The sequence below is a fragment of the Coregonus lavaretus genome, assembly GCF_964263955.1.
Source record: "Coregonus lavaretus genome assembly, chromosome: 11".
NCBI lineage: Eukaryota > Metazoa > Chordata > Actinopteri > Salmoniformes > Salmonidae > Coregonus > Coregonus lavaretus.
In genome coordinates, this window is record NC_139998.1 from 6752936 (window position 1) to 6766731 (window position 13796).

The following is a 13796-nucleotide window of genomic DNA, read 5'->3' on the forward strand; positions in this document are numbered from 1 at the left end:
GCTAGAGGGAGAGAGAGGAAGAGAGCTAGAGGGAGAGAGGAAGAGAGAGCTAGAGGGAGAGAGAGGAAGAGAGAGCTAGAGGGAGAGAGGAAGAGAGAGCTAGAGGGAGAGAGAGGAAGAGAGAGCTAGAGGGAGAGAGAGGAAGAGAGAGCTAGAGGGAGAGAGAGGAAGAGAGAGCTAGAGGGAGAGAGGAAGAGAGAGCTAGAGGGAGAGAGGAAGAGAGCTAGAGGGAGAGAGGAAGAGAGAGCTAGAGGGAGAGAGAGGAAGAGAGAGCTAGAGGGAGAGAGGAAGAGAGAGCTAGAGGGAGAGAGAGGAAGAGAGAGCTAGGGGGAGAGAGAGGAAGAGAGCTAGAGGGAGAGAGAGGAAGAGAGAGCTAGAGGGAGAGAGGAAGAGAGCTAGAGGGAGAGAGGAAGAGAGAGCTAGAGGGAGAGAGAGGAAGAGAGAGCTAGAGGGAGAGATAGACAGAGAGAGCTAGAGGGAGAGATAGACAGAGAGAGCTAGAGGGAGAGAGAGGAAGATAGCTAGAGGGAGAGAGGAAGAGAGCTAGAGGGAGAGAGGAAGAGAGCTAGAGGGAGAGAGGAAGAGAGCTTGAGGGAGAGAGGAAGAGAGCTAGAGGGAGAGAGGAAGAGAGCTAGAGGGAGAGAGGAAGAGAGCTAGAGGGAGAGAGAGGAAGAGAGAGCTAGAGGGAGAGAGGAAGAGAGCTAGAGGGAGAGAGGAAGAGAGCTAGAGGGAGAGAGGAAGAGAGCTAGAGGGAGAGAGAGGAAGAGAGCTAGAGGGAGAGAGAGCTAGAGGGAGGGAGCGGAAGAGAGAGCTAGAGGGAGAGAGAGGAAGAGAGAGCTAGAGGGAGAGATAGACAGAGAGAGCTAGAGGGAGAGAGAGGAAGAGAGCTAGAGGGAGAGAGGAAGAGAGCTAGAGGGAGAGAGGAAGAGAGCTAAAGGGAGAGAGGAAGAGAGCTAGAGGGAGAGAGGAAGAGAGCTAGAGGGAGAGAGGAAGAGAGCTAGAGGGAGAGAGAGGAAGAGAGCTAGAGGGAGAGAGAGGAAGAGAGAGCTAGAGGGAGGGAGCGGAAGAGAGAGCTAGAGGGAGAGAGAGGAAGAGAGAGCTAGAGGGAGAGATAGACAGAGAGAGCTAGAGGGAGAGAGAGGAAGAGAGCTAGAGGGAGAGAGGAAGAGAGCTAGAGGGAGGGAGAGCGTGTGAAAAGAAGGACAAGGCAAAACAAGAGAAAAGAGTTCTAGGAAGACAGTCTGAGCAAGAAGGAGGGAGGAGGAGAGAGTGAGAAAGAGAGAGAGGGAGGGAGCAAGCAAGAGAGTAAGGAGGGAGGGAGGCTGAGCGAGAGAGAGAGAGGGAAGAGACAGGCTTTGCCTTTTCTGGTAGTTATAGTTGCTGAAAGAGCAAGCAGGAATTCTTTGTGCTGTAGCAGAGAGAGCTGAGATATAAACCAGACTGTAGAGTTGATATACTGAGAGAGGAGTGAGTGCTGCCCATGGACTAAGCGTCGCTACTCACTACAGCTAAGGTATTGTATAGCTATGGGACGTTTCCTCCTATTCAGTAGCGCATAGAGAGCCAGTGAATGTCGTAATGCTGAGTGGTGAATGTTTCTTGGGTGGTCCTACTTCGAGTCATGTCCAGTGAATGTTAGTGTGTTTCTGTGTTGACTGGGGACCTTATCTTGTGTTTTGTCTTCACTTTGTGCTTGTTTTGTTTGGTAGAGTTTCCATCCCATAGGGATGCATGGTAAGTCTGTTTTATTATTAGCCTAGTTAGTCCCAGAGAATTGGGATTGGAATGATGATGATAATCATGATGATGATGATATTTCATCATATTTCTATTTATGTATATTATTTATTTCTATTTATAGATATTTATTTATATATTTATTGCGGCATTAGGTGTGACAACTAAGAGCTCTGATGTGAGAAAAGCAGGGGTTGGTTATACCGCAGCAGTTTTAAGTACCCACATTTTTGTGCAGGTCTTTACTGTGTCATGCTACTTAATGTGAATGAGTTACAAGCACTTCATTACCAATGATGTCACTGTCAGGGTTCTTCTGATGTAAGGTCAAAGTCAAAGGTTATGTCATTTGACTTCAAAATAAATACAGGAGTTAAACATATGGAAAGTGTTGAGGCTAGATTTGGCATACACACACTACAGACAGGGCCTTTTCACTTATGGCATCAAGGAAAACCTTTTTGCACATCCTCATTTCAGCATACTGACCTCTGTACAGAGTAGAAATTGTGTAATTGTGTAATGACGTTAAACTCACCGGTCTGTGTTGGTTTCTTTCAGTCTGAACACAGAAGAAACGCTCACCGGCCACCATGGATGACGACTTTGACCAGCGCATGGAATTGAGGAGGCAGAGGCGTGAGCAGATGCGTCTAGAGGCAGAGAAGTGAGGAACCTGTCTGTCTAATACACACACACACACACACACACACACACACACACACACACACACACCTCCTGCTTAGTTCAGTGAGGCCATGGTCATTCTGTACATTCTTCAGATGTGTGTGTGATAATATTCAGGTAGGATGGATGTATGCATACTTGTTACTATGCCATAAGGTAAATCAATCATTATTCAATCAATCATCCTTTTTTACATCAGCTGTTGTCACAAAGTGCTTTACAGTAACCCAACCTAGAACCCCACAAAGCAAGCTGAAGCAGAATAGATGTGTTCCAGTGGATATAACATGGATGATCTGATATGGATTTTCAGTACTGGTACCCCGTGTATATAGCCAAGTTATCTTTACTCATTGTGTATTTATTCCTCCTGTTATTATCTTTCTATTATTTTTCTATTTTTCTATTTTTATTGTTGGCAAAGGCCCATAAGTAAGCATTTCACTGTTAGTCTACACCTGTTGTTTTACGAAGCATGTGACAAATGAAATGATCTAATATGGTGGATGAGTGGATGAGCTTTAAGCCCAACTGTGTGCTCTCCTCCAGTTAAGCCCATTGCCTCCTCTGAACCCAGTAAGAGTTCTCTGATCTCTATGCCAAACTCATCCTTCTCACTGGGCATTTTACTGGTAAACCTCAGTCAGGATTTATTGTATCTATTGTCATGCAGGTACACTTGTATGCACACAGAGGATAACGTGAGAACTCATTCCAGACAGCTTTGGGCCCGTCTCCCATCCCCTGAATCACAGGCTGGTTAGTTTCAGTGGTGTCCAATTCTAATCGAAACCTGACTGTTTGACTGACTGATTTACTGCAAACAAACAAACTCTATAGATGTTCTATTTTGGCAGTGGATTTGTTTTTGGCTCCTAGAGGCTTCCATTCTTCAGATTGTAGGGTTTCCCGTCTCTCCTTGCTTGCTATAGGGTACTGTTGTTTGTTTTGTATGAGCAACCATCACTCTACATCAGCTTCTAAGTCATTCTAACTTGAACAGATGCAGGCTTGCCTAGATGTCCATTTTGTTGCCATTGGCAGGCAAGCCATCGATTCTGCTTATGATTAAACCGTACATATTCCGTTACACTTTCCACTGTTTAGGAAATCTGGTTTTACTGTGAATATTTACGTTTTCTATAATCTAACATTCAGAAACATAAGTGGTTTTGTCATGCTCATGAATGCAGTATTATGGTTATAGAGAATACATTAACAGCATTAGAGGTTTGTTGGAATGAGACTGGCGAGGCCTTGGTATGCAGAGTGTTTACATTATGCAGAGTCATGAGACACTTTCCCTTTCTCCTGTACCTCCCATAGTCCAGCAGCCATATATGGGCTTGTAGGCAGATAATGGCCAGTTGTGCTTGTACAATTTGAGTGTGTGTACTGTGTGTGTGTGCATGTTTGTGTGTTGATGTGTTTGTACACTCTTAGAATAAAAGGTGCTATCTAGGATCTAAAAGGGTTCTTCGGCTGTCCCCATACGAGAACCCTTTGAAGAACCCCTTTTGGTTCCAGGTAGAACCCATTTCAGTTCCATGTAGAACCCTTTACACAGAGGGTTCAACATGGAACCCAAAATAGTTCTACCTGGAACAAAAGGGTTCTAACTGGAACCAAAAAGGGTTCTCCTATGGAGACAGCCAATGAACCCTTTCTGGAATCCTTTTTTTCTAAGAGTACATCCAAACATGTGTGTGAGTGTATGTGTGAAAGCACAGTATATGTACTGTAAGTGTGTCTGTCTTTGTCTGATCTATGTGTTGGCCCAGCAGGCCCTGTGCAGTAGACAGACACAGACAGAAGACTTGGATGATGTAGCAGCAGGCTGAAGTGATGACTGCTTGATGAGCTCTATTGCTTTGCTCATTCGTTAGTGAACGGATTGGCTGGGCTGTTTGGAGAGCTCGGGCCTCCGTCTGTGTGTGTGCGTCTGCAGTCTAGCTCTGCTCCCTGTCAGAGCTCACTCCTGTGGGTCTGGGATGTAGCTGCTCAGCTCCTCTCCTGCTGACTGGACAGGACAATACTGACAGTGACCAGATGATACCCAGCTCACCTCAATACTTTTCTTATATTGAAGCTGATTGTAATGTCCTAGGTACAACAGTTAATATTGGCGTAGTCTGCTGGATTGTTAGCTTCTTTCCTGTATTGTCGTGCACAGGTCATCAAACTGATTGGTTAACTTAAGGCTCTAAAGTCAGATATTAGGCTTCTCTGGCAAATGCTACTATGTTTGTTGTTCAGTTAGTTCAAGATGATGACCGCATGTAGGGTAGATTCTTTGGCCCAAATGCATTTTTAATACTACAAAATGCACAATCTCTTTAGCTCTGTTGCCTCTGTTACCAGGGGAACGAAGTTCAACAGACAGAAAGGGGATGGTGGAAAAATCTGCCACTCAAGCCAAAGTATGCTGTAGAAAAAGGGGGATGAGTTAGAGATCTAGGGGATAAGTTTACTGTTAGCAGACATTGCCCAGGTGTGTGTGTGTGTGTGTGTGTGTGTGTGTGTGTGTGTGTGTGTGTGTGTGTGTGTGTGTGTGGAATTGAAGGGCGAGTACAATCGTTCCCAGACAAAGTCACGAATTACTGCAATGCATCATCTAAACTGCCAATGTGACCACGCCTAAATGTCAGTTTGGGTCTAGAGGCTTTCGTCCAGCGAAGAGGAATGGTAATATTGCTCAGCAGGAAGCACCGCCAGTGTGTGTGTGTGTGTGTGAGAGAGAGAGAAGGAGAGAGAGAGAAAGGGAGAGAGAGAGAGAGAATAGAAAGGGTGCAGAGAAAGAGAGCGATTCAGTAGTTTAGCTGTGAGTTTGGCCATTATAATGCAGAAGTGTTCTGCAATCGCAGAGTGTGAAAACGTCAGCAGTGCTGCACGTGTGCTGGACTGATCAAACTGAAAAGTTAATTGGAATTTATGTCTTCAAACTTGGTTTAAAACATGTCCAGAACAGAGCAAGTATTCCCAATTGGAGTATCAATCTAAAAGTGTCACATCTCCATCACCAGTCAAATAGAATAGGCTGTTTTCCTATTTTGTCAATGACAGCATCTGTATTGTTGGATACAGGAGGGCACTCTCTGTCTTATGAAGGAGATAGCGATCAGTGCATTGTTTGTTTGCGCATTTGCCTATTACATGTACTGTATGTACAGTATTATCAGAAGTCCCATCAGCCCCTGCTCTGGCTGTGGTCTGAAGGGCGGGCCTGCAGTTTTCTCACAGTCCGGCTCCTGCCCTGCATTTCCTGTGCAGCCTTACACACACACAGAGCCTCGCTGCAGCACGGCCTGGACCCGAGGAAACGTTGTAGACGCTGGAATGTTTTGACTGCTGTTTTTATTTCAGAGCTGACAACTTGAGTCTCTTTCTCTCTCTCTCTCCTCCCCCCCAATTGTTATAATCTGTAACATATCAACATGAGTATGTACAGTATGATGGTATTCTTGAAGATAAATACTCATGGTTCTCTCATCTCTGAGTGACCTTTGTCATTCAGAAAACCTGCGCACTTCCTCTCCTCCACAACATCTGTAAATCATTGAGTGTGTGTGTATACACACTACATGCCCAAAAGTATGTGGACACCTGCTCGTCGAACATCTCATTCCAAAATCATGGGCATTAATATGGAGTTGGTCCCCCCTTTGCTGCTATAACAGCCTCCACTCTTCTGGGAAGGCTTTCCACTAGATGTTGGAACGTTGCTGCGGGGACTTGCTTCCATTCAGCCACAAGAGCATTAGTGAGGTCGGGCACTGATGTTGGGCAATTAGGCCTGGCTCACGGTCGGCGTTCCAATTCATCCCAAAGGTGTTCGATGGGGTTGAGGTCAGGGCTCTGTGCAGGCCAGTCAAGTTCTTCCACACTGATCTCGACAAACCATTTCTGTATGGACCTAACTTTGTGCACGGGGGCATTGTCATGCTGAAACAGGAAAGGGCCTTCCCCAAGCTGTTGCCACAAAGTTGGAAGCACAGAATCGTCTAGAATGTCATTGTATGGTGTAGAGTTAAGATTTCCCTTCACTGGAACGAAGGGGCCTAGCCCGAACCATGAAAAACAGCCCCAGACCATTATTGCTCCTCCACCCAAATGTACAGTTGGCATTATGCATTGGGGCAGGTAGTGTTTTCCTGGCATCCGCCAAACCCAGATGCGTCTGTCGGACTGCCAGATGGTGAAGCGTGATTCATCACTCCTGAGAATGCGTTTCCACTGCTCCAGAGTCCAATACACCACTCCAGCCGACGCTTGGCATTGCACATGGTGAACTTAAGCTTGTGTACGGCTGCTCGGCCATGGAAACCCATTTCATGAAGCTCCCGACGAACAGTTCTTGTGCTGAAGTTGCTTCCAGAGTCAGTTTGGAACTCGGTAGTGAGGATTTTTACGAGCTACGTGCTTCAGCACTCGGCGATCCTGTTCTGTGAGCTTTTGTGGCCTACCACTTCGCGGCTGAGCCGTTGTTGCTCCTAGACATTTCCACTTCACAATAAGAACACTTACAGTTGACCGGGGCAGCTCTAGCAGGGCAGAAATTTGACGAATTGACTTGTTGGAAAGGTGGCATCCTATGACGGTGCCACGTTGAAAGTCACTGAGCTCTTCAGTAAGGCCATTCTACTGCCAATGTTTGTCTATGGCGATTGCATGGCTGTGTGCTCGATTTTATACACCTGTTAGCAACGGGTGTGGCTGAAATAGCCGAATCCACTAATTTGAAGGGGTGTCCACATACTTTTGGTGAAGTAGTGTATATATACACTGAGTGTACAAAACATGCTCTTTCCATGACATAGACTGACCAGGTAAATCCAGGTGAAAGCTGTTAAATCCACTTCAATCAGTGTAGATGAAGGGGAGGAGACAGGTTAAAGAAAGATTTTTAAGTTTTGAGAAAACTGAGACAAGGATTGTGTATGTGTGTCATTAAAAGGGGAATGGGCAAGACAAAAGATTTTCGTGCCTTTGAAAGGGGTATGGTAGTAGGTGCCACCTCAATATTAGGAAGGTGTTCCTAATGTTTTGTCCACTCAGTGTAAATACAGTGCATTCGGAAAGTATTCAGACCCCTTGAATTTTGTTATGTTACAGCCTTATTCTAAAATCAATCTACACACAATACCCCATAATGACAAAGCGAAAGCAGGTTTGTAGAATTTTTTTGCAAATGTATTAAAAATAAAAAAACAGAAATACCTTATTTACATAAGTATTCAGACCCTTTGCTATGAGACTCGAAATTGAGCTCAGGGGCATCTGTTTCCATTGATCATCCACTTGTGGTAAATTCAATTGATTGGACATTATTTGGAAAGGCACACACCTGTCTATATAAAGTCCCACAGTTGACAGTGCATGTCAGAGCAAAAACCAAGCCATGAGGTCGAAGGAATTGTCCATAGAGCTCCGAGACAGGATTGTGTCGAGGCACAGATATGGGGAAGGGTACCAAAACATTTTTGCAGCATTGAAGGTCCCCAAGAACACACTGGCCTCCATCATTCTTCAATGGAAGAAGCTTGGAACCACCAAGACTCTTCCTAGAGCTGGCCGCCCAGCCAAACTGAGCAATCGGTGGAGATGGGCCTTGGTCAGGGAGGTGACCAAGAACCCGATGTTCACTCTGACAGAGCTCCAGAGTTCTTCTGTGGAGATGGAAGAACCTTCCAGAAGGACAACCATCTCTGCAGAACTCCACCAATCAGGCCTTTATGGTAGAGTGGCCAGACGGAAGCCACTGAGTAAAGGGTCTGAATACTTATGTAAATGTGATATTTCTGTTTAAAAAAAACTCTGAAATTCTAAAATGTTCTATAAACCTGTTTTTACTTTGTCATTATGGGGTATTGTGTGTAGATTGATGAGGGAAAAAAACTAGCTACAGCATTCAAAGTAGTAGTAGTTTTAAGGGTGATATGAAAAAAGAACTGTTGTGCACATTAATGTTATAAATGTATCATTCAATTTATCGTTGTCGTGATAATTCAGTCAATTTATGGTGATATGGATTTAGGTTTCTCTTTGTTTCCAGTTGATGAGCATTGTACTCCCTCTATTTTTGCTCTCTGTCTCTTTCATCTCAGTGACGTTTTGATTCACAACACATATACACCTGTGTGTGTTATCAGTCTGACCTTCCTCCACCATGACAGCATGTATCCATCCATCCGCCGGATCTGTAATTGGTCTGGAGGTCAGATCACTGGGAGACAATATGTGGTGTGTGTGTGGGAGGAAATAGGATCAGGGCCCTGGATGGTGGATCAGTACAGGGTCAAGTGTTTGACTGACAAGAATGATAATTAATCTTTTCATAGTTTGTGAGACCGTCTGCACTATTGTGCAGTTTAAGGTCTATGGCTGGATCATCTCTCTCAAAGTAGTAGGAGACTGTTGGTTAGATGGATGAGCAGTCTGAACTTTAGGGTTTTAGTGTTAGTCTGAACCTGTGTGTAACTCTATTTAGCATGTTCTTTATGAATGCTTGCATAGGGTCTGTAGTGTAAACCCATCTGCAAATGAATCAGTTTTAGACAGCTCTTTTAAAAGTTGTGGCTGTATATAAGGTGTCTTAAAGACTTTATGTACTCTATATGATCACACTTTCAGACGTAAGGATTAGGCCATGACTACATGGCAGATTTAGTGTCGTATAAAGAACGGAGATGGAATTATATAGGGAACACACATACAGTGGTGGAAAAGGTACCCAATTGTCATACATGAAAGTAAAGATACCTTAATAGAAAATGACTCAAGTAAAAGTGAAAGTCACCCAGTAAAATACTACTTGAGTAAAAGTCTAAAAATATTTGGTTTTAAATATACTTAAGTATCAAAAGTAAATGTAATTGCTAAAATATACTTAAGTATCAAAGTAAAAGTATAAATCACTTCACATTCCTTATATTAAGCAAACCAGACGGCACCAGGGGCATGCTCCAACACTCAGACATCATTTACAAGCGAAGCATTTGTGTTTAGTTAGTCTGTCAGATCAGAGGCAGTAGGGATGACCAGGGATGTTGTCTTGAGAAGTGCGTGAATTGGACCATTTTCCTGTCCTGCTAAGCATTCGAAATGTAACGAGTACATTTGGCTGTCAGGGAAAATGTATGGAGTAAAAGTCAAAGTTGTCAAAAATATAAATAGTAAAGTACAGATACCGAATAAAACTACTTAAGTAGTACTTTAAAGTATTTTTACTTAAGTACTTTACACCACTGCACACATTATTATAGACATACTACATACATGCTGTACAGAAATGCCTTTAAAGGAAGTTCTCAGTCCTATAGGCTCTTCTCAGTCCAACATACAATAAACGTCCTTCTGTAAAACGCTTGATGAAACAAAAACTAGATTTCTTACCATTGTTATGTAAACCACTGTAGGTGAAAATAATTGTAGTGATGGTTTGGTACGTATGGGAATCATAATGATATGCAATAGGCATTGGGATAATATCTGTAATTTGTATGGCAGTAATAATTGTACGCAAAAGGCCAACATCTCTCATTCATTTATGTGTATGTCTTGGCTTGTTTCAGGGGCTTCAGCACAACTGATGATGATGAGGAGGTGGCTCGCGAGCGGAGGAGAAAGGCTCGTGAGGAACGATTGAAAAAGGCAGAGATGGAGGAGTCTAGCAGCAGCACCATGACAACAGAGGTCAACAACACTCACAGGTACAGAACACAGGACACCCAGACCATGAACAAAATCCTCTAAAAAAAAAATGTATTCTACGAATGTAGGTAGAACCACCCCATTCACTCTATTTCAAAAGGTTTTCTCCCTAATGAAGAAGACCTTGATCTATAGAAAGATCCCATCTGGTAACAATCATATAAGTTCCAGTGTTAAACCATAGATCAGGGTTCTTCAATTCCGGTCCTGGAGGGCCGAAACACCTCTGTTTTTCATCCTCTCCTTCTAATCAGGGGCTAATTCAGACCTGGGACACCAGGTGAGTGCAATTAACTACCAGGTAGAAATAAAAAACAGAAGTGTTTCGGCCCTCCAGGACCGGAATTGAAGAACCCTGCCATAGATTGTCCATAACTAATTCATTCTGTTTTCCCTTCACTCCACAGTGTGACAGAGACAGAGTCCTCCTCCACCGGTGCAGAGGTGAGCTCCTCATCAGGTGGTGGGGATGACGTGGCACTCCTGGACCGCCTGGCCAAGCGGGAGGAACGCAGACAGAAGAGGTTGAAAGAGGCACTGGATAGACAGAAGGAGTTCGACCCTACCATCACCGACGGCAATGAGAACAGCCAGGAGGAGACCTCCTCTAGCAGGCGCCACCAAGGCACAGAGGAGGAGAAGGAGGAGAAACCAGTCCAGGAGGAAGTAACCACTAACTCCTGGAGTAGAGAGGAGGAGAAGGAGGTGAAAGAAGAGGAGGCGACGCCAAAGGAGGAAGAGCCTGAACCCGTCACAGAGCCTGAGAAAGCTGAGGAGGTGGAGGAAGAGAAGAAAGAGGTAGAGTATGACTTCCTAGTTCCTTCCTACTTCCTACATTAAAGGGCATAACTGTTGGATGGGAGGTATTGTATTTACAGGAAGTTATATTGACACAAAATGTACTTTATCTCATAGGAAGAGGTTGAAGAAACGCAAATAGTACCAGACACATTTATTGAATTTGTTGTACCCGCTGCACCACTACAAGAGTGCGGGTTTGAAATATCCATAATGCCCAAGATGGTAGTAGAGGAGAAAGCTGTTGAAGAGATATCTAAGAAAGAAGAGGAAGAAAAACAGAAAAAGGAGATGGAAGAAAAAGAGGCTGCAGCAAAACTCAAGAAAGAGGCTGAGGAAAAGGCTGAAAAAGAAAGGAAAGAAGCTGAAGAGAAAGCTGCACAACTCAAGAAAGAAGAAGAAGAAAAAGCTGCACAACTCAAGAAAGAAGAAGAAGAAAAAGCTGCAAAATTGAAGAAAGAAGAAGAAAAGGCTGCAACACTCAAGAAAGAAGCTGAAGAAAAAGAAAAGGCTGTAGAACTGAAGAAAGAGGCTGAAGAAAAAGCTGCAAAACTCAAGAAAGAGGCTGAAGAAAAAGAAAAAGCTGCAAAACTCAAGAACGAAGAAGAAAAAGCTGCAAAACTCAAGAAAGAAGAAGAAGAAAAAGCTGCAAAACTCAAGAAAGAAGAAGAAGAAAAAGCTGCAAAACTCAAGAAAGAAGCTGAAGAAAAAGCTAAAAAATCTAAGCAAGCAGAGGAAAAAAAGAAAGCGGAGGTATCAGTGTGACTTTTAGGATGATTGCCTCCATTCAAATCCTGGATAACTCAAATGTTCCTCATTAGTTTCTTACAGGACATGTATCTACTGTATCATAATACAGTATGCTCAATAATACATTTCTAATCAAGATATTTTAAATTACACATGTAGAGGATATATTTGGGTTATCCAAGTTTTGCTGCGTTTTACGTCTTCACTGTTTGGGCAGATGATTGCATCTTCCATATCCACATTCTCCCATGCTTTAAGGTGTGGTCACAGATCACAGAGTGGTCACGATGTGTTGCTTTGCATCATTGATCACTTGGGCAGTTGTGTCCTAGTCTGGTCCCAGATCTGTGTGTTCTGTCCTGCCAATTCCTATGGTCATTGTCATGCCAAACTGAGCCATAGAAGTTGGCACAAACAGATCAGGAACCAGGCTAGTTATGTCACAGTGTTGTCACAGTGTGTGTGTGTGTGTGTGTGTGTGTGTGTGTGTGTGTGTGTGTGTGTGTGTGTGTGTGTGTGTGTGTGTGTGTGTGGTCAGCATCAACGTACCTCTGCATTGCTCTCACCTTGCAGGCTGGAGTGGAACAGCATTGTATGGCAATGGCATCCAATTTGCCTGGCTTCTACAGTTTGCATATGTAGATATATTCCACAGTTATCTGACTTCTCTTGTTATATTTCCCTTTGTTCCTGCCCACCAAGGAGGAAAAGTCAAAAAAGCGGGTAAGATCAAGATTAAATGTAGAGTCATTTTGACCATCACATATATATCACACTTTCTATCAAAATCATAGATTGTAAAAATATCCATATAATGTTGGACACAATTTTGTTTATATTTTATAACTTTGTTTTTGTTTCATCATTGTTGGACGTTGATGCAGGAGGCTGAGAAGGTGGAGAAACCGAAGTTAAGATCAGTGAAGAAAGACGAGGTGAGTCATGTTCTATCCATCCGACAAACAGTTTCCTTGTTATACCTGTTTGTTGCATTCATCAATTGTTCTATCTATCTCTGCTTTTTATTGGTGTATAACTCATCCATTTGTTGCTCATCCACTGGTCCATCACTCACCAATTGGTTTCCATTGGTGAATCCATAGAGATAGATTAAGAATGTTGGATGGGGTAATCTCATTCCAATTCTATGGGTCTATCACTCATCCATTGGTCTATCTATCTGTGCTCTCTATTGAACCGAAGGAGTCCACCCCCTCCAAGCAGCAGAACGGAGGTGTGGCGCGCTCCACCGAGGCCGAGGACCAGGAGCGTCTGGAGGCTGAGCGTAAGCTGGAGGAGCTGAAGCGGCGTCGTGACGAGGCGGACAGCGAGGAGTTGGAGAAGATGAAGCAGAAACAGCAGGAGTCTGAGGCCGAGCTGGAGGAGCTGAAGAAGAAGAGGGAGGGGAGGAAGAAGATCATTGAGGAGGAGGAGAAGCAGAGGAAGACAGAGCTGGCAGAGAAGAAGGCCAAGGAGCAGGTGGGTGGGGACTGGGGACGTACAGACAGACAAACAGACGGGTGGGTGGGGACTAAGGATGGACACAGACAGGTGGGAACTGGGGACGGACAAACAGACAGACGTGGAATGGCGCTGCAGTGGATAGCCGCCGTTTTACGGGCTCCTGACCAATTCTGCTATTTTGTGTGTTTTTTTTTATGCTGATCTTAACTTCTTTTGTACATAATGTCTCCGAAAACAGCTTCTGGAGATCAAAACAGCTATCACTAACCTCGATTTGGATGACAATTTCTACTTCAACTAGTCTGCAGCTCTGGACGTTCTGTTTACTGGATCAGGCCCTATTCCCCGGGACTCGAAAGAGGAAGCGACGGAGCAAAAGAGGCAGATGAGCCGGCATCCTGACGAGACTACGTTGCCGACCAAATAAACTGCCTCTACCCTCCATTCTGTTTGGGAACGTACAGTCACTAGAGAACAAACTGGACAAGCTCCATTTGAGACTATCCTATCAACGGGACCTGGAGAACTGTAATATTCTATGATTCTCGGAGACGTGGCTGAACAAGGACATGGATAATATACATCTCGCTGGCTTTTCCATGCATCGTCAAGACCGGTCAGCAGCCTCGAGTAAGATGGGGGGAGGTCTC

General features: G+C 44.1%; 1 protein-coding gene across 6 annotated transcripts in view; it reads left to right on the forward strand.

Annotated features, from left to right (window-relative positions):
• LOC311137055 (non-muscle caldesmon-like) overlaps positions 1 to 13796 on the forward strand; it is a 55145-nt gene that overhangs the window by 25723 nt on the left and 15626 nt on the right. For 4 of the 6 annotated variants that reach the window (XM_084171373.1, XM_084171375.1, XM_084171376.1 and 1 more), the window contains exons 1-8: positions 1239 to 1513; positions 2299 to 2404; positions 9996 to 10133; positions 10542 to 10932; positions 11050 to 11685; positions 12385 to 12405; positions 12567 to 12617; positions 12886 to 13161. In XM_084171373.1, the coding sequence (XP_084027499.1) occupies positions 2331 to 2404; positions 9996 to 10133; positions 10542 to 10932; positions 11050 to 11685; positions 12385 to 12405; positions 12567 to 12617; positions 12886 to 13161 (1587 nt within the window). In that variant the 5' untranslated portion in view covers positions 1239 to 1513; positions 2299 to 2330. Of the gene's footprint in view, positions 1 to 1238; positions 1514 to 2298; positions 2405 to 9995; positions 10134 to 10541; positions 10933 to 11049; positions 11686 to 12384; positions 12406 to 12566; positions 12618 to 12885; positions 13162 to 13796 lie in introns of those variants that run through there. The other 2 variants (XM_084171374.1, XM_084171378.1) reach the window with 2 other exon arrangements.